This window comes from Boleophthalmus pectinirostris, unplaced genomic scaffold (genome assembly GCF_026225935.1).
Source record: "Boleophthalmus pectinirostris isolate CB_2022bp ecotype Guang Dong unplaced genomic scaffold, ASM2622593v1 HiC_scaffold_2824, whole genome shotgun sequence".
NCBI classification, from domain to species: Eukaryota; Metazoa; Chordata; class Actinopteri; order Gobiiformes; family Gobiidae; genus Boleophthalmus; species Boleophthalmus pectinirostris.
The window spans coordinates 223,063-245,562 of NW_026571289.1; the positions used below are offsets into that span (position 1 = coordinate 223,063).

General features: G+C 46.8%; 3 protein-coding genes across 3 annotated transcripts in view; 2 read left to right on the forward strand and 1 right to left on the reverse strand.

Annotated features, from left to right (window-relative positions):
• The window catches only part of LOC110172305 (protein Atg16l2-like), a 99,735-nt gene that overhangs the window by 52,733 nt on the left and 24,502 nt on the right, over window positions 1-22,500 (reverse strand). The gene's annotated exons all lie outside the window — the stretch shown is intronic.
• Window positions 9,271-15,987, forward strand: LOC129410880 (CD5 antigen-like). The gene is made up of 7 exons (XM_055159846.1): window positions 9,271-9,286; window positions 9,471-9,497; window positions 9,592-9,882; window positions 12,707-12,985; window positions 14,749-15,033; window positions 15,199-15,284; window positions 15,697-15,987. Exons 1-7 carry the CDS (start codon window positions 9,271-9,273, stop codon window positions 15,766-15,768), a joined length of 1,056 nt encoding a protein of 351 aa, XP_055015821.1. The 3' UTR covers window positions 15,769-15,987.
• LOC129410883 (CD5 antigen-like) overlaps window positions 18,322-22,500 on the forward strand; it is an 8,097-nt gene continuing 3,918 nt past the window's right edge. The window contains exon 1 of the mRNA XM_055159854.1: window positions 18,322-18,423. Coding sequence (XP_055015829.1) covers window positions 18,327-18,423 — 97 coding nt within the window. The 5' untranslated portion in view covers window positions 18,322-18,326. The remainder of the gene's footprint in view (window positions 18,424-22,500) is intronic.

Here is a 22,500-nt window from a genome sequence, read left to right on the forward strand (position 1 = left end):
ACACACACACACACACACACACACACACACACACACACACACACACACACACACACACACACACATACACACACACACACACACACACACACACACACACACACACACACACACACACACACACACACACACACACCCGACACACACACACACACACACACACACACACACACACACACCCGACACACACACACACACACACACACACACACACACACCCGACACACACACACACACACACACACACACCCGACACACACACACACACACACACACACACACACACACACACACACACACACACACACACACACACACACACACACACACACACACACACACACACACACACACACACACACACACACACACACACACCACACACACACACACACACACACACACACACACACACACACACACACACACACACACACACACACACACACACCACGACACACACGACACACACACACACACACACACACACACACACACACACACACACACACACACACACACACACACACACACACACACACACACACCCGACACACACACACACACACACACACACACACACACACACACACACACACACACACACACACACACACACACACACACACACACACACACACACACACACACGACACACACACACACACACACACACACACACACATACACACACACACACACACACACACACCCGACACACACACACACACACACACACACACACACACACACACACACACACACACACACACACACACACACACACACACCCGACACACACACACACACACACACACATCACACACACACACACACACACACACACACACACACACACGACACACACACACACACACACACACACACACACACACACATCACACACACACACATCACACACACACACACACACACACACACACACACACACACACCCGACACACACACACACACACACACACACACACACATCACACACACACACGCATCACACACACACACACACACACACATCACACACACACACACACACACGACACACACACACACACACACACACACACACACACACACACATGCCCCCGGCACACAGTTTGTCCACATCAGTGTGTGTCACAGACACAAGATAAAAACACACAAGATGAAACAGTGAAATAAACCAACAGTGTAAAGTGTCAAAGAGCTGGAGCCTCAACAAAAGTCTGAACTGAAACAGGCCCAAGTCTGTGATGATGCACAGGGGCCACTTTGATCCAGAGTCTGGGGCCCGAGACAGAGAAAGACCCGTCACCCCGGTGTGTGAACCTGGTTCTGGGGTCTTTGGTTCTGGGATCTTTGGTTCTTTCAGTAGAAGCTGTTTGATTTTAAGCTCGTGTTTGAATCAATAATAAAATCCAGATCCAGTGCAGCAGCAGTGAGACGCAGCGGCCGCACTAGCAGCTCTCTGCTGTGAAACACACAGGATGTAAACTAGGGAGACCAAACCTCCATTTTTCCCCGGACATGTCCGTATTTTGCGTCCTGTCCGGGGCGTCCGGGTTTTTTTTTTTTTTAAGTGATGCAAATGTTTGGGTTTTCAGTACCGTTCATTAAATCGATCGTCTCTCGTAGCGTCTGTGACTCAGACGGAGCGAGACACAGTGGGTCAGTCTGAAACATGACGAAGCACAAATGAACATTTAACAACGACTTGGACAAGAAATTCTGTGAGTCCATGTGCACAGGTTGAGGTGAGAGGACAGTGTCCCTCGTTTATCGTGGGAGTTATGTTCTAAAAATAACCCACAACGGGGAAATCCACGAAGTATCAACTTTTTATTTTACAATTATTCTATCTGTTTTAAGGCTGTAAAACCTCAGCACAAACTTTATACACTTTTCTCAGACAGGATCGACAGGTGCAACACTTTTTACTTCCTATTCTTGTTGCTGTTGTCGTCCTTTTGTTATTTTCCTTCTTTATGTAACAAACTGAAGATTCATTTATTTCGTAATGAAGCCGACAGAGCAGAGTCCTGCACGGGGCCATTTTTGGAGACCCCCAGTACAACAGGACCACACCATCAAATTTTTGCGCTGCCTACGCCACGGACTGAACCAAGACCAGGACTAAACCAGGACTGAACCAGGACTCACTGTCGGGACGGGCTCGGAGGTGACCACAGGAGAAAGGAGCGGCTCAGCTCCACACCTCACGGAGGTAAACGCAGCTGTCGCCCGATCGCACTTTGTGGACAAACTGCTCGGCGTTTTCTCTCTTCAGTCCAAGATTAGTCCTGGTTTAGACCTGGTTTAGTCCTGGTTTAGTCCTGACCCATTTGTGTGTGATTACTACCCGCCTGTAATACACGTGTTCATACGCTGTAAAAAAAAAAAAAAAAAAAAAAAGCATGCAAAACTGCTCTAAAAAAATCAGAGAAACGGTGAGGCCCCCCCAAGGTGTTTTCACAAACGGAAATGTGGTCACCTCATGTAAAGAGCAACTCACCCAAACTTCTGCTTTTTGAATGTGTCAACACAAAATCACACGTTTTACTGGCATTTTCAGTCCTACTTCAGTCCTGGTCTAATCTTGGTTCAGTCCTGGTCTAGTCCTGGTCTAGTCCTGGTCTAGTCCTGGTCTAGTCCTGGTCTAGTCCTGGTCCTGCTCTGGTTCATCTATAGTTTGGGTAAGTGAATTTTGTGTCTCTTGTGTGTGACTTTAAACCTGTTTTAGATTTTATTTTAAAAATATTTTTGACCCTCTGATCACTGGACACGACTGAACCAGGACTAAACCAGAACTGAGCCAGGACTGAACCAGGACTACAGCAGGACTGAAGTAGATCTGAAGTGTATTTGGATGCACCTGTTGATCTTCCTTTTTATATGTAAATTTAAAAAAAAAATGTATAGAGATGACAGGAATCTAAAAGTGTGTGTAGTGTCGTTTTGTGTTCAGGATCAGACTCCGGTAAAGACCGGGTCCGGTCTCGGACTCCGGTAAAGACCGGGTCCGGTCTCGGACTCCGGTAAAGACCGGGTCCGGTCTCGGACTCCGGTAAAGACCGGGTCCGGTCTCGGACTCCGGTAAAGACCGGGTCCGGTCTCGGACTCCGGTAAAGACCGGGTCCGGTCTCGGACTCCGGTAAAGACCGGGTCCGGTCTCGGACTCCGGTAAAGACCGGGTCCGGTCTCGGACTCCGGTAAAGACCGGGTCCGGTCTGTGTTCTTATGGAAGTTGCTGTCGGCCTCCAAACGCTCCAACAGTTTCTTCGATCGGTTCTGTGATGTGTTTGATAAAGTTTGTGACTTAAATAAGGAGATTTATTTTTAGGTGATGTAAATATTGATTGGAGTTGAAATAATTTCTCTTTGAAAAATAATCTTTAATTTCTTACAGACACTTACAACAAAACAAGAAAACAAACTGAAGTGTTTTACAGACGAGACACAAACTGCCTCATGTGTTGATTTAATGTTTCCACATTGATCAGTTTTATGTTCAGTTTGTGATTTCACTTTGTGTTGTTTTAGTGATCATCATTTAACTGTCGTCAACAGAAAGACCAAAGTCCTCACATCAGGGCAGAATATTCTTATTAAACAGATATTTTAAAAATCTGATGAAACGAGTTGTGGAAGATCATAAATGTTGATCGGTCACAAGTTTTATTGGAGGATGATCCAGAAAAGAGCATTGGAGGTTTTTACTGATTTAATCATGTCAATAATCAACAAACAAACAGGCTCCACTGAGAAAAAGAACAGTAAGAAACAACACGTCCCCCGTTAGATCCTGAACTTAAAGGGAACATGAAGCAAAGAGATGATTTAAAGTGAAGCAGCTTCATCAGAAAACAGAGCAGTGTGGGACAAGTACAAGAATCTGAGATTAAATGATGCGACCAAACTAAAAGAAACGGGCTTATTATGGAAATACATTTGTGCATTAAAAACCACACTGCTCCTGCTGGATCCGAGGTTCGACTATCGGCCGGATTCTCCTCTCCAGTCCCTGGCATAGACCTTACCATGAAGGCTGAGGAGTGTGATCCCCCTATAGTTGGAACACACCCTCCGGTCCCCCTTCTTATACAGTGTGAAGCAGTTGGGATGAAGATCAGCTCTTCTAAGTCCGAGGCCATGGTTCTCAACCGGAAAAAGGCGTCTTGTCGTCTCCGGGTGGGTGGAGAGTCTTTGCCTCAAGTGGAGGAGTTGAAGTATGTCGGGGTCTTGTTCACGAGTGAGGGGAGGATGGAGCGTGAGATTGACAGGTGGACAGGTGCAGCTTCGGCAGTGATGCGGTCGCTGTATCGGACCGTTGTGGTGAAGAGGAGCTGAGTCGAAAGGCAAAGCTCTCGATTTACCGGTCAGTCTTTGTTCCTACTCTCACCTCTGGTCATGAGTCTGGGTAGTGACCGAAAGGACGAGATCGCGGATACAAGCGCTCGAAATGAGTTTCCTCCGCAGGGTGTCTGGGCGCTCCATTAGAGATAGAGTGAGGAGCTCAGCCACACAGGAGGAGCTCGGAGTAGAGCCGCTGCTCCTCCACGTCGAGAGGAGCCAGTTGAGGCTCGGGCATCTGTTCTGATGCCTCCTGGGCGCCTCCCTCGGGAGGTGTTCCAGGCATGTCCCACCGGGAGGAGGCCCCGGGGAAGACCCAGGACACACTGGAGGGACGATGTCTCTCAGCTGGCCTGGGAACACCTCGGGGTTCCCCTGGAGGAGCTGGAGGACGTGTCTGGGGTGAAGGAAGTCTGGGAGTCCCTGCTGCTGCTCCCATGACCCGGCCCCGGATAAGCGGAAGGAAATGGATGGATGGATGTATTTGTGAATTAATGAGACGGAAAAATAAATCTGCTCCAACATTTTGGAAGTAGAGGACTCTTTCTTTTCTGACCAAACCAATTGATACTACAAATTATTTAAGTGATTATTTCAAGAATAAAACTCAAAATTTATGCAAAAAACATGATTTCTAGACTAAAGAATCTGCTATCGTGTTCAACAATCAAATATAAAATTATGCAAAATAATTCATGTAAATTTAAATTTGATAAATTAATTACAACTACGGCTTGTGGGACTCCTGTGGCAGCTGATGGTACTGGCAGGCCAAGCGTGCTGCAGCTCGTGCGGTTGCAGAGGCAAAAACTCGGAGCTGGGAGGAGTTCAGGGAGGCCATGGAGAAGGACTATCGGACGGACTCAAAGAGATTCTGTCAAACCGTCCGGCGCCTCAGGAGGGGGAAGCAGTTCTTCACCAACACTGTTTACACTGCGAGGGGAGAGCTGTTCACCTCGACTGGGGACGTTGTCTAGCGGTGGAAGGAAAACTTTGAGGATCTCCTCAATCCCACCGTCACGTCTTCCAAGGAGGAAGTCGAGACTGGAGACTCGGAGGTGGACTCATCCATCACCCTGAAGTCACTGAGGTGGTTAAAGTTCCTTGGTGGTTCTGGGGGTGGATGATCCGTCCTGAGGATCTTAAGTCTCTGGATGTTGTCGGTCTTGTGTGACATGTCTCTTCAACATCGTGTGGCGGTCGGGGATAGAACCTCTAGACTGGCAGACCGGGGTGGTGGTCCCTCTGTATAAGAAGGAGGACCGGAGGGTGTGTTCCACTTACAGGGGAATCACACTCCTCAGCCTTCCCAGTCTCTGTCAGGGACTGGAGAGGAGAATCCGGCCGATAGTCCAACCTCGGATCCAGGAGGAGCAGTGTGGTTTTGGTCCTGGTCGTGGAACACTGGACCAGCTCTACACTCTCCATCGGTGCTCGAGGTTCATGGGAGTTTGCCCAACCAGTCCACATGTGCTTTGTGGATCTGGAGAAGCGTTCGACTGTGTCCCTCGTGGTGTCCTGTGGGGGGTGCTCTGGGAATATGGGGTCTGGGGCCCTTTGCTAAGGGCTGTCCGGTCCCTGTATGACCGGAGCAGGAGCTGTGTTCATTGCCGGCAGTAAGTCAGACCTGTTCCCGGTGCATGTTGGACTCCGCCAGGGCTGCACCTGTCACCGGTTCTGTTTATTGTTTTTATGGACAGAGGTTCAGGTGTCAGAGGGTCTGGTTTGAGGACCACAGGATCATCTCTGCTGTTCACAGATGATGTCGTCCTGTTGTCTTCATCAGACCAGGACCTGCAGCTCTGGGGCGGTTTGACCCGAGTGTGAAGCGTCTGGGATGAAGATCAGATCCTCCAAATCCGAGGTCGAGGTTCTGGACCTGAAAAAGTCGTCTTGTCTCCGGGCGGGTGGAGAGTCTCTGCCTGAAGTGGACAAGTTCAAGTATCTCGGGGTCTTGTTCACGAGTGAGGGGAGGATGGAGCGTGAGATTGACAGGTGGACAGGTGCAGCGTGGGCAGTGATGCGGTCGCTGTATCGGTCGTTGTGGTGAAGAGGAGCTGAGTCGAAAGGCGAAGCTCTCGATTTACCGGTCAGTCTTTGTTCCTACTCTCACCTCTGGTCATGAGCTCTGGGTAGTGACCGAAAGGACGAGATCACGGATACAAGCGACAGAAATGAGTTTCCTCCGCAGGGTGTCTGGGTGCTCCCTTAGAGACAGAGTGAGGAGCTCGGAGTAGAGCCGCTGCTCCTCCACGTGGAGAGGAGCGTCTGAGGGGAAGACGTCTGTTCTGACGTCTCCTGGACGTCTCCCTCAGGAGGTGTTCATGTCCCACCGGGAGGAGGCCCCAGGGAAGACCCAGGACACACTGGAGGGACGATGTCTCTGGACTGGACTGGGAGCACCTCAGGTCCCACTGGAGGAGCTGGAGGAAGTGTAGGAAGGAAGTCTGGGAGTCTCTGTTCAGACTGATGCCCCCGAGACCCGACCCCGGAGAAGCGGAAGAAAACGGATGGATGGTGATGATCCGTGATGTTATTGTTAGAACTTTGACGATACAATATCATGATACTTGGATTATTGTTACTGTAGAGTAAAGTGACTTTGTTCAGTGACGTGCATCAGTGCTGCACACGACAGTCAGGCGAGTCTCGTTCTGCTCCCGACCTGTCGCTCAAACCAAACCCAGAGGACAGAGCGCTGTAGAGCAGAGGTGGAACTCACACCCACAGTTTCTCACCTCAGGAATCAGGACGTTTAGTTTCCATAAAACACTCAGACTGTTCCTTTTTCACTCGGGAGTCGCTCTGTTGGAACAGTTGTGATTTTGTGTGCAGACGTGTGTTGGGCTTAATGATGGAATAATCCAGTTGTGCGTCTCTGATCAGAACACAAGTTGAGCTTTTATTATTTTGATTTTGATTATCATGATTATTTATGTGTTTGTTATTTTGTGGTGGGAAAAAACACATTTGCAGCCTGACACGAACCTCAGGAAGAATAGATTTTCAGTAGCTCATGAGGACATGAATAAAAACAAAACAAACCAGGACTAAACCAGGTCTAAAGCAGGACTAAAATAGGACTAAATCAGGACTAGATCATGGTCAGACCTTGGGTCCATGTGGGCTGGTCCTTGTTCAGACTCTGGACTCTGACACAGACCAGGCTGAAGGAGCTGATGGAGCTGTGGTCGAACACACTGTAGCTCACGACATGAGCCTGTGCACCGTCACCGTCCAAAATATCATCTACACAAAACACAATGGACTCAAAATAAACCAAATTGCACCACGAGAAAAACCAAACACAATATTTCCAGATAATAAACCTGATAAAAACAAAACAAAATTTATTAAAACATACAATATCTAAAGAAAATATCTCTAACATAACTGTATCACTTTATTTGATGGCTGATGTTATTTGCACCCTGGGTGTAAATATCTAACATTGTTATTCTCACATAGGGCAAATTATTATTATTATTATTATTATTATTATTATTAATATTTACACCCAGGTGTATTTAGCGTGGCACATAGAAGGGCACCTGGGTGTTCCTAGACAAAAATGCTATTTACACCCAGGTTATTTATTTAAAAAAAAAAAAAAAACCTCACTGACAGTAATATTTGTTTTTTTTTTTTTTTTTACTCAAAACTATGCGGAATCATTGATCAATCATTCGCAGTCTGCGCCTAATGGTTTAGTCCTGGTTAAATGTTGTTTTAGTCCTGTTTTAATCCTGGTTTAGACTTGGTTTTAGTGCTGGTTTAAAACTGGTTTTAGTCCTGGTTTAGTCCTGGTCTTAGTTCTGGTTTTAGTTCTGGTTTAGAGGCTCACGGGAAGAGGCACGGTCGATGTGCTGTGTGGGAGGAAATGTGGCGCACGGGAGCAGCAGGAGACGCATTTGGTCTATGGATCCACGACGCATATGTGAGACGAGGTAACGCCAAGGTAAGGGGCCACTACTCACTGTGTGTACTGTGTGTATTGGGTGAACCGGTACTGACACTGTATCATGCAGTGTGACAGTGTGGAGCCATGTGAAAAAATCCACAATAACCAACAGGTTTGGAAAGGCTGCACTGCTGCGTGATGAAGAGGACAACACACGAGCAACGGACAATTTACCTGGAGACGAAAGTGACACGGGAACTGACGTAAATTAAATGACTTTACATGAGTGAAATGATGCTGTTGAATAAAGAGACGCACTGAACCTGCACACGTACGATCTGCATGTGAATGATCTCTGTAAAGTTTAACATGAACCATCTCCAGAACAGACTCACCACTGTCCGACAGAAGCTCCGCATCAGGCACAGAGCCAACTGTTTTTTCAGCGGGTGTTTTATACAGATTAGCCTTGTGGCGTTAGGTTTCGTTTTTGTGCGCAAAACTGCATTAAATACATTATAATCTCAAACGGGCTGATGTCGTTCTAGTAGTTCTGGTGCTTACGAGGGCCAAGTGCTGACATTTGAACCACTTTTAATATCACCATTCTCTTACTCGAGGCTGTACTTGAACTGCTGACTAAAGAGATCAACTAGCATAACCGCTAACTATACATCGCACAAGCTCAATAAACTGTCCATGATGCTGTGATGCTTCAACTTAATTACCCAAACAGTAATGGTCGGACAGGCATTGCAAATATTTTTTGTAGCAACACTGACTTACTTTTTACCTTACCTTACCCTACCTTCGTTTTAAATTGTATTTCTTTGGATTGTCAAATCCAGCTTCCCGCGCTTTTCACAGGAAATGACGTAAGCGAACACGTCACCGTTCCCTTTTTTCTTAAGACGGGTGTAAATAGAAGAATCGTGTCCATTGAACAATTAACACCCAGAGTGCAAATAAACACTCCTTGGTTTTATGTATTTGAGTTTCCTCTTCTATAGTTGGTTGTTGTTATGGCGCCCGTGTATCGTATGTATCGTATGTATCGTATGTATCGTATGTATCGTATGTATCGTATGTATCGTATGTATCGTATGTATCGTATGTGTTGTATGTGTGGTTTGTGTGGTTTTATTGATTGTGTATTTGAGTGAATTAATAATAATAATAATTTTTAAAAAGCCATTATGTGACATGTCTCTTGTGTGTGCAGGGGTCCTGACAGAAGACAACAGCTCAGGTAAAGACACTCACACACCAGGCTAACCACTCTGCCACAGTAACACAGGGAAAGGTAAAGGGGCGGGGCTTCACTCTGTCTCTTGTCTGTTCAGAGCCGCTCAGGTTGGTGGGAGGAGCCAGTCGCTGTGTTGGGACTGTGGAGGTGAAACACAGAGGAGAGTGGAGACGACTGAATCCTTTTGGACCCTGGGACCAGGAGCACACAGCTTTTGTGTGCAGAGACCTGGATTGTGGTTCTGCTGTTTATGGTGAAGAGAGAGATGATTTTCCACAGAGTCGTGTGTGGGACGTCTCATCTAACTGTGTGTTGACGTCTTCAGTGAGAGAATGTGTCTGGGGTTCATCCTCTTCCTCTCCCTGGGGTGTGAAGGTGAAGTGTTCAGGTAAAAGTGTTTTTGTAAATGTTCAGGTTGAATGTGTCCAAATAGAAGAAAGGAAACATGTGTGACATGGTTAAATGTGTGAAAAGTCCCTTTTGCAGAAGAGCTCTGCTTTAATAGTTGATTCACTAGCAAGGACCATGCCAACAACGACATAGTGCAAAGAAGTTTATTGATAATGTACGAAGCGAGGCAGAGATGGCTGGTTGAGACTATGGGTGGGGGCTCTGTCTCAATCTACAATTGGCCCAGCCGGAACGGGACCCCCAAAAGGTTTAAAAGAATGCAAGATAGGATGGGCTGGACAGAGATCATTGAGGTCTTAATGAGATAGGCGCTGGAGGCCCGGTGACCGAGGATCTGAGTTTTCGGTCAAATGTGCCCATGCCAATGTGGAAAGAGTGGATGGAAAACAAATGTGAAGCTATGCCAGAGAGTATAGAACTTATTGGAAATGTTACTGAACCAGAACCTGGAAGCCATCTGCCCGTTTCTGTGAGGAAGCACAGATCGATGAAGAATGAATCGGAGGCGTGACGGAAAGCGAGATATTTTACGAAAGGTTCGCAAGGACTTATCGATGAGTTAAGGCGAAGAGGTGGATAGGGAAGGTGTTTCCCAACTGGTCTGTTATATTCCTGCAGAGAGTGAAGATAAGCAAAGACCGTAGAATGTAAGAGGAGATCAGAAGCCTGGGGTGGACAAACGGGTCGAAAACGATTGGCTATAAGAGTGCAAGAACAGAACAAGAATCGGAAGGCCCAAGAAGGCTGTGAGGAAGATGTCCTTGGACTGCAAATAGTATCTGGAACAAAGAGTGAGGATAGGAGGTAGAGGATATCTGAAGTAAGTAGTAAGTGTTTAGGCGGGAGACAAGGTTCGGACTTAATCAAGGTGGAAAAGTGGCAGTGAGACAGCGAGAGAGATGGGCAGTCCTTGCTGGAGATCATCTTGCAATGACGTTAACTCCTGAGAGATGAGCCTGGATGGTGGAGAGGCAGATGTTCCTGGAGTGATGTGAGAAGGTGGCGAAACTGTAGATGGTGCTGACATCGAAAGAACTGAGGAGGAGCTGATGGAGACTGAAAAGAGCTTTTAAGTTATTCCACCCGGTCGAGTAGGTAGAAAGGGAGCTCAGGGCGAGGCTGTTGAGGACAGTGAGTTGCGAGATCGAGACGAGAGGGGCGAGAGCGGGGTTGCTTAATCGAAGATCATGGTCGAAAATGGGGAACTGGAATAAGCTGGACGTCCGAGTACAGAGCCAAGCTCCTGTAAAATCGAAGAGAGAGAATCCACAATGGAGATTAAATGACCTGGAATATGAGCGGCACGGGTGACAAACTGATTCTGAACAGATACTAGGTGAGCTTTGAAGGAACTGAGAGATTGTGGAGAAGCGAGACCTTCTGTTGATGATGTGGACTGCGGTGTCGCGGTCGAAATGGATAAGAATGTACCTACTAGACCACTCGTGCCCCCAAACAATGGCTTGATAACAATGGGATATAGTTCGAACGAGGCGGGAGAGCTGTCGGCTGGACTGAGAGAGGAGACTGGATGGCACGTGATAAAACCCTCTGAAACTCTGAAACGACTGAAGGAGCTGCAGCGGTGAAAAGCTGGATATCTTTGGGAAAGACGTAAAATCGTTGATTGAGTTTGCCGAGACAAACTGGGATGATGGGAAAGGCTGCTCCATATAGGCTTCTGGGAAATTAGAGGCGTGGTTGAGGTGAGTTGTGGTTCGCTGGTGAGAGGAGAGGCCTGGTCCTGCTCCTGAATCTCACTTAATCATATTAACAACATATCTTGTAGATTGTGTGCAGCAGTGACAGTGACAGACTGTCTCATGTTCTCTTTGCTGATTCTCTGGAGATGGAGTAAACCTGTGTGCTTGTGATGGACGATGCTGGGAGTGTGTGTGTGTTTGATTCTTGTTGTAAATGGATTCTACATAAAAGATCCGTTTAGACAAAGTTGTGTCTCTGATTTGAACCCAAACCCCTCTCACTTTGAATCCAACGCTCCTGAGTCTGTGACTCAAACACAACAAACTCCAACACCACAGGAGCAGCAGGAGGCACCTCGCTTCCTTCTCCTTGCTTCCTCTCCTCAATCCTCCATTTGTCAGCTGTCAATCAAATGAACCAGATCAAGCTCAGAGGAGACAAGGGAAGGAAACTACAGAGAAGACAAGGGAAGGAAACCACAAAGGAGACCTGAGGGAGGGTTCAGGAGCAAACATCAGATACAAATAATCAAACTGTTTTAGTGTCACAGTGAGGAGTTTGTGTTGTCGTAGTGACAGAAACAGCAGCAAAGCAGGTCTGACATGTTACAGAATCCAGAATTTGACATTAAAACTCATTTTAAAAAAGCTAAAAATACATTTGTCTTAAAATAAAGACACTGCTCTGACTTTGATTTAAAGTTGTGAAATAATAATATAAAATAATCCTTTGTATAGTTTGATTATAGAGTCATTTAGGTCAGAACCAGCGTCTGAGGAAAGACTCATTCACCCTCAGCTCGTGTCTCCTCCTTGTGTCTCCTCTGTGGGCGGGACTTACTCATCCATTTCCTGCACAATCAAGAAGAAGGAAGTGAGGAAAGAGAAAAGAGACACGTCCTCTGAGTTTGTGTCCAAGTCACATGATCACAACAAGTGTCCTATTGGTTCAGAGTGATGATGTCACACATGTGTGCGTCCTATTGGTTCAGAGTGATGATGTCACACATGTGTGCGTCCTATTGGTTCAGAGTGATGATGTCACACATGTGTGCGTCCTATTGGTTCAGAGTGATGATGTCACATGTGTGTCCACAGAGTCGGTGCGGTTGGTCTCGGGGTCCGGTCTGTGTTCAGGATCAGTGCAGATCTGGGACGGGTCCTGGACCGGGGTCTGTGACGGGGACTTGGACCAGCGGGGGGCAGAGGTGCTGTGCAGGGAGCTGGACTGTGGGGCTCCTTCTCTCCTCCAGGGGGCGCTCTCTCCTCTGGGGCAGACGTTCCACTGTGAGGGACATGAGTCTGCTCTGATGGACTGTCCCCGCTCCAACTCAAGCACCTGCTCCTCTGGAGCCACTGTCAACCTCACCTGCTCAGGTAAAGGGGCGGGGCTTCACTGCTCAGGTAAAGGGCGGGGCTTCACTGCTCAGGTAAAGGGGCGGGGCTTCACTCTGTCTCTTGTCTGTTCAGAGCCGCTCAGGTTGGTGGGAGGAGCCAATCGCTGTGCTGGGACTGTGGAGGTGAGAGTCAGAGGAGAGTGGAGACGAGTGGGTCCTCTGGACGCTGGAACCAGGAGGCCACAGTTGGTGTGTGCAGAGACCTGGACTGTGGTTCTGCTGTTTATGGAGAACAGAGAGATGATTTTCCGCAGAGTCGTGTGTGGAGGGTCTCATCTGACTGTGTGAAGGAGTCTTCAATGAGAGAATGTGTTTCTGGTTCATATTCCTCTTCCTCGGGTCTGGAGGTGAAGTGTTCAGGTAAAAGTGTTTTTGTAAATGTTCAGGTTGAATGTGTCCAAACAGAAGAAAGGAAACATGTGTGACATGGTTAAATGTGTGAAAAGTCCCTTTTGCAGCAGAGTTCTGCTTTAATAGTTGAATCTTGTAGATTGTGTGCAGCAGTGACAGTGACAGACTGTCTCATGTTCTCTTTGCTGATTCTCTGGAGATGGAGTAAACCTGTGTGTTTGTGATGGACGATGCTGGGAGTGTGTGTGTGTTTGATTCTTGTTGTAAATGGATTCTACAGAAAAGATCCGTTTAGACAAAGTTGTGTCTCTGATGACGTCATAGATGAGAAAATAAAGCTGCTTTTGTCTTAAATGTGTTTCATTTGTAAAGTGGAAGTGTCAGTGCGTTTACATGTGCAGCAGGATCCCGGTTATGACACTGTTCTGGACAGAGTGTTTCCATGAGCTCAGAGAAACCAGGATACTCATGTCCCTGTGCACATGCACCATCAGAGGAGACGGGACATTTACACTGGTCGCTATGGCAACTATGGCACAGATATGACAAAAGATAAACATGGAGCATCTTTGATCATTTAAGACTTTTTAACTGATTTATAACAACAAAAAACACTTACACACATTCAACTAACAACACACACACACACACACACACACACACACATACACACACACACACACACAGACACACAGATACACACATACACACACACACACACACACAGATACACACACACACACACACACACACAGATACACACACTCTGTGTGAGGGGGCGTGTCCGTGTACACTATAAGTTTAAATCAGACGGTGTCAAATTTCACTGCAAAGTTTAACTGAACCTTTTTACAACTAAAGAAATAAACAAACAAACTCTAGTCCTGATGTGGAGATTGTGTCCACAGATTATTTGTTGTAAGACTGTAAACCAGGGTGGGCATACTTTTTGACTCATGGGCCACAAAGGGTTCTACAGTTTGACAGAAGGACGAGACCGGGAGCAGACTGATGGAGTTTTTTGGTAATCCACCTCATAAAAAACAAAAAACAAAGGATATGTAGAAAACATATCCCATGTTATTAAAATACCCCATAATTGAAAATCATTACAAAGCAGTACAATAAAATATCTGTCTTTCAAGTCCCATAGTATTTACTATTAATTGAAATCACTTTTAAAAGACAAGATTAAAGGGCCGCATATGGCCCCCGGGCCGTAGATTGCCCACCCCTGCTGTAAACAGTAGAGTCACCAGTCATAGATAGAGAATAGACTTTAGCTCAGGTGTTTAATTTGCTCGGGGCGGGGCTTCACTGCTCAGGTAAAGGGGCGGGGCTTCACTGCTCAGGTAAAGGGGCGGGGCTTCACTCTGTCTCTTGTCTGTTCAGAGCTCAGGTTGATGGGAGGAGCCAGTCGCTGTGTTGGGACTGTGGAGGTGAAACACAGAGGAGAGTGGAGACGAGTGGACTCCTCTGGACACTGGGACCAGGAGCACACAGTTGGTGTGTGCAGAGACCTGGACTGTGGTTCTGCTGTTTATGGAGAACAGAGAGATGATTTTTCACAAAGTCGTGTGTGGAAGGTCTCATCTGACTGTGTGAAGACGTCTTCAGTGAGAGAATGTGTCTCTGGTTCTTACTCCTCTTCCTGGGGTCTGGAGGTGAAATGTTCAGGTAAAACTTTGATTTTACATTTTTATGTCTCTCAGCATCCAATCAGAATTTAGATGACACACACACACACACACACACACTCCTCTCCACAGACTTCCTGAATCGTTCAAAATGTCCAGGTCTCAGTTCTGGTCCTGGTCTGATCTGGGTTCTTTTGTGTTGCAGAGTCAGACTCAGTCCTGATCATCGGAGTCGTGGTGATTCTTCTGTTGCTCCTTTGCATCCTCCCACTGTCCTACTGCTACTGCAAGGTACTGACTCTAGACCTGGTTTAGTCCTGGTTTAGTCCTGGTTTAGACCTGGTCTAGTCCTGGTTTAGTCCTGGTTTAGTTCTGGGCTCCATGGACTCTGGCTCCAGTTGAGTTTGTGTGTAAAAGTGTCTCTCTGGACCTGCTGCTGTCAGGTTCTTCACTCTGACCTTCACATGTTGGTCTGGACCTGCTCCACATGATCCTGGGGTTTGGACTTCAACATTTTGTCCCAAATCCAGATCTGAACATTAACAGACCAATCAGGCTCCAGATGAGCCGCTGTAACTGCTGGCCTCCATGAGCTTCATTTGGAGCTGAACACTGTGGGTGTCGTCACGCTCCCTCAGAAAACTTCTTCAGTCTGTGGTCCTGGTTTTGTGACGTGTGGATCTGCTGTGTCCTGTTGTTTCAGGTCCGGGCCAGAAGGGGCGCCAGAGAGAGGACCTCAGAGGACCTGGAGATAGACCTGATCAGATCCACCTGAGACGTGGACTTAGACCGGGTCGGGTGTGAGTCCTGGACTTAGACCGGGTCGGGTGTGAGTCCCGGACTTAGACCGGGTCGGGTGTGAGTCCCGGACTTAGACCGGGTCGGGCGTGAGTCCCGGACTTAGACCGGGTCGGGCGTGAGTCCCGGACTCGGACCGGGTCGGGCGTGAGTCCCGGACTCGGACCGGGTCGGGTGTGAGTCCTGGACTTGGACCGGGTCGGGTGTGAGTCCCTGGACTTAGACCGGGTCGGGTGTGAGTCCCTGGACTTGGACCGGGTCGGGTGTGAGGGATGTTCAGTCCATTTGTGTAAATACAGAGTCACTGTTTTGTTCTATTGTTTAGTGACTCTTTTTTATAATCCTTCTTTTGTGGCTGTTTTGTGTTTTCAGATTTTCTTTTACTGATGTTTCACAAACTCACTCCAGTCAGTTCAAATCTGATCTTAGAACATTACACACTGTTCACAGACTTGAGGCTTTGGTTTGAAAATGATTCTGATGCACAGGATCCAGGTGCAGTCTACTTCCTGTTAAGGCCAGAGAACTTTGCTTTAGTTTGAAATGAGACGACCCGTAGAAATCATAGAAGATCTGATCCTCTGGAGCGTCCGACAGAACCACGCCCACACTGGGACGAGACTCTTTAAAAAAATGATCTATAACCACGTGCCAGAGTGTTCCATTCATATATTTGTATATTGTTCACACAGTCATAGTTTCAGAGGCGTTTTGTTCGTGGAGCCACTTAAAAGTTTCATATAAAAAAGAGTGTCACTATAGAAATGTGCTCAATGTTCTATTTACATTTGACCAATAAAATGAACACATTTGAATGAAACACACTTGTGTTTTTGTTTTTGCTGCCAAAGAAACTAAAGACACACTGGGCCTCATTAATGAATCTTCTTAAAAAATGTTTGTAACTTCCACGTTTAGAAGCTGCTGAGAGACTGAGCCAGATTCACAAAGTGTTTTTAAGATCCCACATTCCTTCTTAAGTGACAGTTGTCCTGAATTTACCAACACCGAGCCAGGACCAGGATCAGGGACCAGGGTCAGGGACCAGGATCAGGGCTGTGACAGAGGCCCATGTGGAGGCCCTGGGTCTGGGACAGACTGAGGTTCACTGCAGCCTTAAGTCTGTTAGACCCAGTAGACCACAGCTCGATAAAACGCCCAACATCATTCAGAGGTGCGGTCGGTGCGATGCAGCGGGGCTCACGGCACTTTGAGGCCTCATCGTGGGCTGGATTGGTCCATCTCCCCAGTACAGACTCAGTCAGGGTCGTGCACAACTACACAACACCACTGAAAACACCTCAAAGGTTATAGGATCACACATTATTTTATGTTTATAGGAAATTATTTAAGAAAATATATAACTTAGAATCATGGAGGAATTAGATTTTTTTGTTGCATTATCAGAGTAATAATATTCTAAAACAGTAGAATATTTGTTCTTACGGGTGCTCCTGACTGTTCGTAGGATTTGTTCTTCCACAAAAACATTTTCAGTTAAGAAAAAGTTTAGTGAATAACAAAACTGTTCATAAGAAGGACTTAAGTACAAATGTGTTTGTAAGAAAGTTTCATGAATGAGGCCAAATGTCCCATTTCAAAAAAAGGACCTCATTCATGAAACGTTTCAGAAAGTGTTTGATCATGTGACAGAGCGACCATAGTTTCTTCTTCATCACCCGACCGGCGCGTCTTTCTCTGGCCCGAGGACACGCCTTAACCAGCAGAGAGCGCGGAACACTTCCCCCGTGTTTCCCCGCAGGACGCTCGTATGTCCCACGGTCCTGTACTTCCACAAACTGTTTCCCCTCCACCTGGACTCTGTTTTTCTCCACTAGTGCGTTGGAGGTGCACACTCGACGCCTACGCACCACACACTTCTTACCTGCAGCTGTATCCACGCCGCTCTCTGCTTCAGGGGCCAAACCGAGGCACTTCCCGCTCGTGTTCTAAATAATGCACAGTGACGCGCTAAAGGAGGTCACATGATCTCGGACTCCACCGCTGTGCTCCATTTGTGTCTTTATTTTGTTTATTAAATTATATTAAGTTTATTAAGTTGAATTGAGGATAATCATATGAGGAGTTATTTAAGTCATAGTTTTTATGTTTATTTCCAAGTTGATTTATGATCATGAGAATAATTTTTACCTACTTTAATTTTTAAAACTCTATGTTTTGTTAATTGGTGTTTAAGGGGGAGCTCCAGTCATTTTGTTGTCGGTCCTTGACCTGACTATGTGGGTGCTGGTTTGCTGTAAACGCTGCTGCTGCTGCTGTAAATATTGTTGTAAATACTTTTTTTTTTTAAACTCTGCTTCATCATTTTTAGTGTAAATATTGCACTCTGCACATTGGGCTGTGGTGTGAATAAAAAACACACTTTCACTTCTCTTTTTTTTTGGCTGAGCCATCATTTCTTTATATTGATTTAGGACAAACCCGTGACAGTTATGATCCATCTGAGTTATTGATATTTCTCAACGAATGACACACCCAAACTTCTGCTTTTTGAATGTGTGAAGACAAAATCACATGTTTTACTGGCATTTTCAGTCCTGGTCTAGTCCTGGTTTAGTCCTGGTCATGGCCCTCACAGCTCTGGTCCTGCTCTGGTCCATCTATAGTTTGGGTAAGTGAATTTTGTGTCTCTTGTGTGTGACTTTAAACCTGTTTTAGATTTTTTTTTTTTTTATATATATATTTTTGACCCTCTGATCACTGGACACAACTGAACCTGGACTACACCAGGACTAAACCTGGACTGAAGTAGATCTAAAGTGTATTTGGATGCACCTGTTGATCGTCCTTTTTACATGTAAATAAAAAACATTTTTATGTTCTCATTTAGTCCTTAACAATCCACAGAAAAAGAATATCAAGTTGTTTTTTTCATAAAATAATTCCATGTGGTATGAGTGGACGAATGTGTGAATGAAAATAGATGTTTCTGCTTGTCTCACTGTCGTTTCTCTGGGCGCTGTTGGGTTCGTTTGTTTTCCTCACACTCGTCTTCAAAATGACACCATCCCGGGAGTTGTCCGTGCCTTGGTTTACCTGGAGCACGCCGCTGAAAAACAAGTCCACCAATCTACTTCCTGCTTTTGTGTGTGAACGGTCTAAGTCAGGGGTGGGCAAACCACGGCCCGGGGGCCGTATGCGGCCCTTTAAAACTTTAAATCCGACCTGCGGAACTTGAATAAATTATAATAATAAACCTTGTTAATGTTTTATTTTTCCTGTATTTCCGGTGTTTCCCAGTAGATGGTGCACTACATTTACATTGAGGTGCGGCGTATTATGTTGCCACAATGTTTTATGGGAAAGTGTTTTACAGGAATGGTTTAGTTGATTCTAGGCTCGTACTTTGGAGTTTTGCAATCGTGCGTTTTTCTCAGTGGAAATTCTAGTGTAGGAGGTCGGCTAAAGAAAATATGGTGACGGCCACAACTAGATGGCGCCCTGGTCCGGCCCTTCCCTCATATTTTGGAACCGTTTGTGGCCCCCTGAGCCAAAAAGTTTGCCCACCCCTGGTCAAAGATGTTTACACCAAATCTCTTCAGTCATTGGTTCTTCCAGAAAGTGATTGGCATATTGTTTTAGCCAATCACCAGAGCTTTCCAACGGTGGGCAGGACATGCAGACACTTTCTAAAAGACATTGTGTATTTCATGTGCAAAGGAAGAAATGAGAGTGGCACAGGCAGAGGCACACAGACAGCACAGCTCACATAATCTTGGAAGACTTTTTTGGCTTCTTTTAGATTTTTTTTTTGAGAAAACATGCCTAAAGCTCAGAAGAATTTGTATTATTATAATAATACTAATTATTTATATTATTTAAAAAAAATTAAATAAATGTGTTTCTCACCTTCCACGGTGGTTGGTCTCTCACTCTCATTCAGCTCGGGTCGTCTACCAGAGGCCTGGGAGCTTGAGAGTTCTGCGCAGTATCTTTGCTGTTCCCAGTGCTGCACTTTTCTGGACTGAGATGTTCCATTGTTTTTCCCGGTATCTGTTGTAGCCACTCTTCCAGTTTGGGGGTTACAGCCCCGAGTGTCCGATCACCACAGGCACCACTGATGCCTTCACTTTCCAGACTCTCTCCAGCTCCTCCTTGAGCCCCTGGTGTTTCTCTAGTTTCTCGTGTTCCTTTTTCCTGATATTACCATCGCTTGGTATTGTGATGTTCCACCACCACGGCTCTGCTCTGTTTCTTATCCACCATCACTATGTCTGGTTGGTCCATCACCATCCTGTCAGTCTGTATCTGGAAGTCCCACAGGATCTTGGCTCGGTCATTCTCCACAACCTTTGGAGGTGTTTCCCACCTTGATCCTGGGGTCTCCAGCCCGAACTCTGCACAGATGTTTCTGTACACTCTGCCCGCCACTTGGTTATGTCGCTCCATGTATGCTTTCCCTGCCAGCATCTTACACCCCGCAGTTATGTGCTGGACTGTCTCAGGAGCCTCTTTGCACAGTCGACACCGTGGGTCTTGTCTGGTGTGGTAGATCTGGGCCTCTATTGCTCGAGTGCCCAGGTCCTGCTCCTGAGCAGCCAGGATCAGTGTCTCTGTGTGACATTCAGACCCTCTCAAGCCATTGGTAGGATTTCTTGATATCAGCCACTTCAGTTATGTTCCGGTGGTACGCCCCATGTAGGGGTTTGTCCTGCCATGATGGTCCCTCCAGCACCTCTTCCTCTGGACCCCACTGTCTGAGACATTCTCTGAGCTCCTCATCTGTCGGGGCCTTGTCCTTGATGTACTCAAGAAGCTTGGATGTTTCATCCTGGACAGTGGTTCCCACACTCACTAGTCCCTCCTTCCTTCCAGCCTGCGTACAGTCTCAGGGTCCTGGATTTGGGATGGAACCCTCCATGCATGTTCAGGAGCTTTCGTGTCTTAACATCTGTGGTCTGTATCTCCTCCTTTGGCCAGCTTACGATTCCTGCAGGATCTGATCACTGACAGGATGTAGCTGTTGATTGCCTGCACCTTGTTCTCGCCATTGAGCTGCTTCTTAGGACTTGTCTCACTCTTTGCAGGTATTTGGTTGTAGCCTCTTTCCTTGTTGCCTCTTTGAGGAGCCATTTCCTTGTGGGATACCAACGTACTTGTAACTGTCCTCAAGGTTTGCTATTGTTCTCTCTGGGAGTGACACCCCATCTGTGTGGACTACCTTTCCTCTCTTTATCACCATCCTGCTACATTTCTCAAACCCAAATGACATCCCAATGTCTGTACTGTAGATCCTTGTGGTGTGGATCAGTGAGTCGATGTCTCACTCTTCGTGTACAGCTTGATGTCATCCATGTAGAGGAGGTGACTGATGGAGGCCTGTTTCTGAGTCATATCCGTGGCCAGTGCGGTCGATGATTTGGCTGAGGATGTTCAGATGCAGAACAGCAGTGGGGACAGTGAGTCTCCTTGGTATATGCCACATTTGATGGACATTTGTACAAGTGGCTTGCCATTGGCTTCAAGGGTGGTTTTCCACAACCACATTGAGTTTGCAATGAACGCCCTTAGAGTCCTGTTGATATTGTACAGCTCCAAGCTCTCAGTGATCCATGTGTGTGGCACTGAGTCATAAGCTTTCTTGTAATCAATCCAGGCAGTGCACAGGCTGGTCTTACAAATTCTGCAGTCGCGGGCGACTGTTCGGTCAACCAGGAGTTGGTGCTTGGCTCCCCTGGTGTTTTTGCCGATGCCCTTCTGCGCTGCGCTCATGTATGGATCCATGTGCCCACTTATCTTAGCCGCGATGACGCCTGACATGACGTGAAGAGACAGGTTATTGGCCGATAGTTGGATGGGACTGCACCCTTTGAGGGATCCTTCAGGATCAGGATCGTACACCCTTGGGTTAACCATTCAGGGTGAGTCCCACCCTGGTTCATTTGTGCTGCCAGGCGCTCGTGGAGAGCAGTGAGCTTCTTTAGCCAGTATGCATGGATCATGTCAGGGCCCGGTGCGGTCCAGTTTTTCATACGAGACTCTTTCCTGGATGTCTGCCACTGTGAGGGTGACTGGATTCTGTTCAGGGAGGTTGCTGTGGTCTTCTCTCAGATGCACCAGCCACTGTGCATCTGTGTTATGTGATGCCTCCCTCTCCCATGTGCCTTTCCAGTACCTCTCAGTCTCCAGCCTTGGTGGCTCTGCTCTGGTGTTATTACCCTGCCACTTTCGCCGGTTGTGACGTGAACAGCCGGTTTATTCGTCTGGCTTCATTATCTCATGTGTACCTCTTTGGGCGGCTGGCCAAGACTCGGAGCCTTTGTTTGGCAGGTTTGAGTGCTTCAGGTCGGGCATCTGGTTGTACCTCTTGGGTACTTGCTTTTTCATTGCATCTTTCTGGGCCTCTGACAGTTGGCTCACTTCTCTCCTCGCCTCCTTGATTTTAGCCTCTAACCGTCTTTTCCATGGTGGGTATCGTATCTCATGGCTCCCATGGTTGCTCTTATAGCCCAGCACCTCTAGGATCACTGCTGCTGAAATGTAGATCAGCTCATTGGTTTCAGTGATTGTTGTGGTAGGGATCGCTCTCAGTGCTGCATTCACATCGTCTAGGAGACTTTCAGATGGTACTTCACTTAGCCTCTGTAACTGGCATCGGGGTTGCCTTGTGTTCATTCGGGCCATGACCTTATCTTTCAGGTCAGTTGCTGCCTCGCTCATCGTGATACTTATTGGGGCTTCGTACCCA

Bases quoted from the DNA above. Each gene is read 5' to 3' on its own strand.
- LOC129410880 (XM_055159846.1), top strand. The intron at 9,883-12,706 runs GTAAAAGTGTTT...GTGTGTCCACAG, and splicing joins TGTGAAGGTGAAGTGTTCAG to AGTCGGTGCGGTTGGTCTCG. The intron at 15,285-15,696 runs GTACTGACTCTA...CTGTTGTTTCAG, and splicing joins TGTCCTACTGCTACTGCAAG to GTCCGGGCCAGAAGGGGCGC.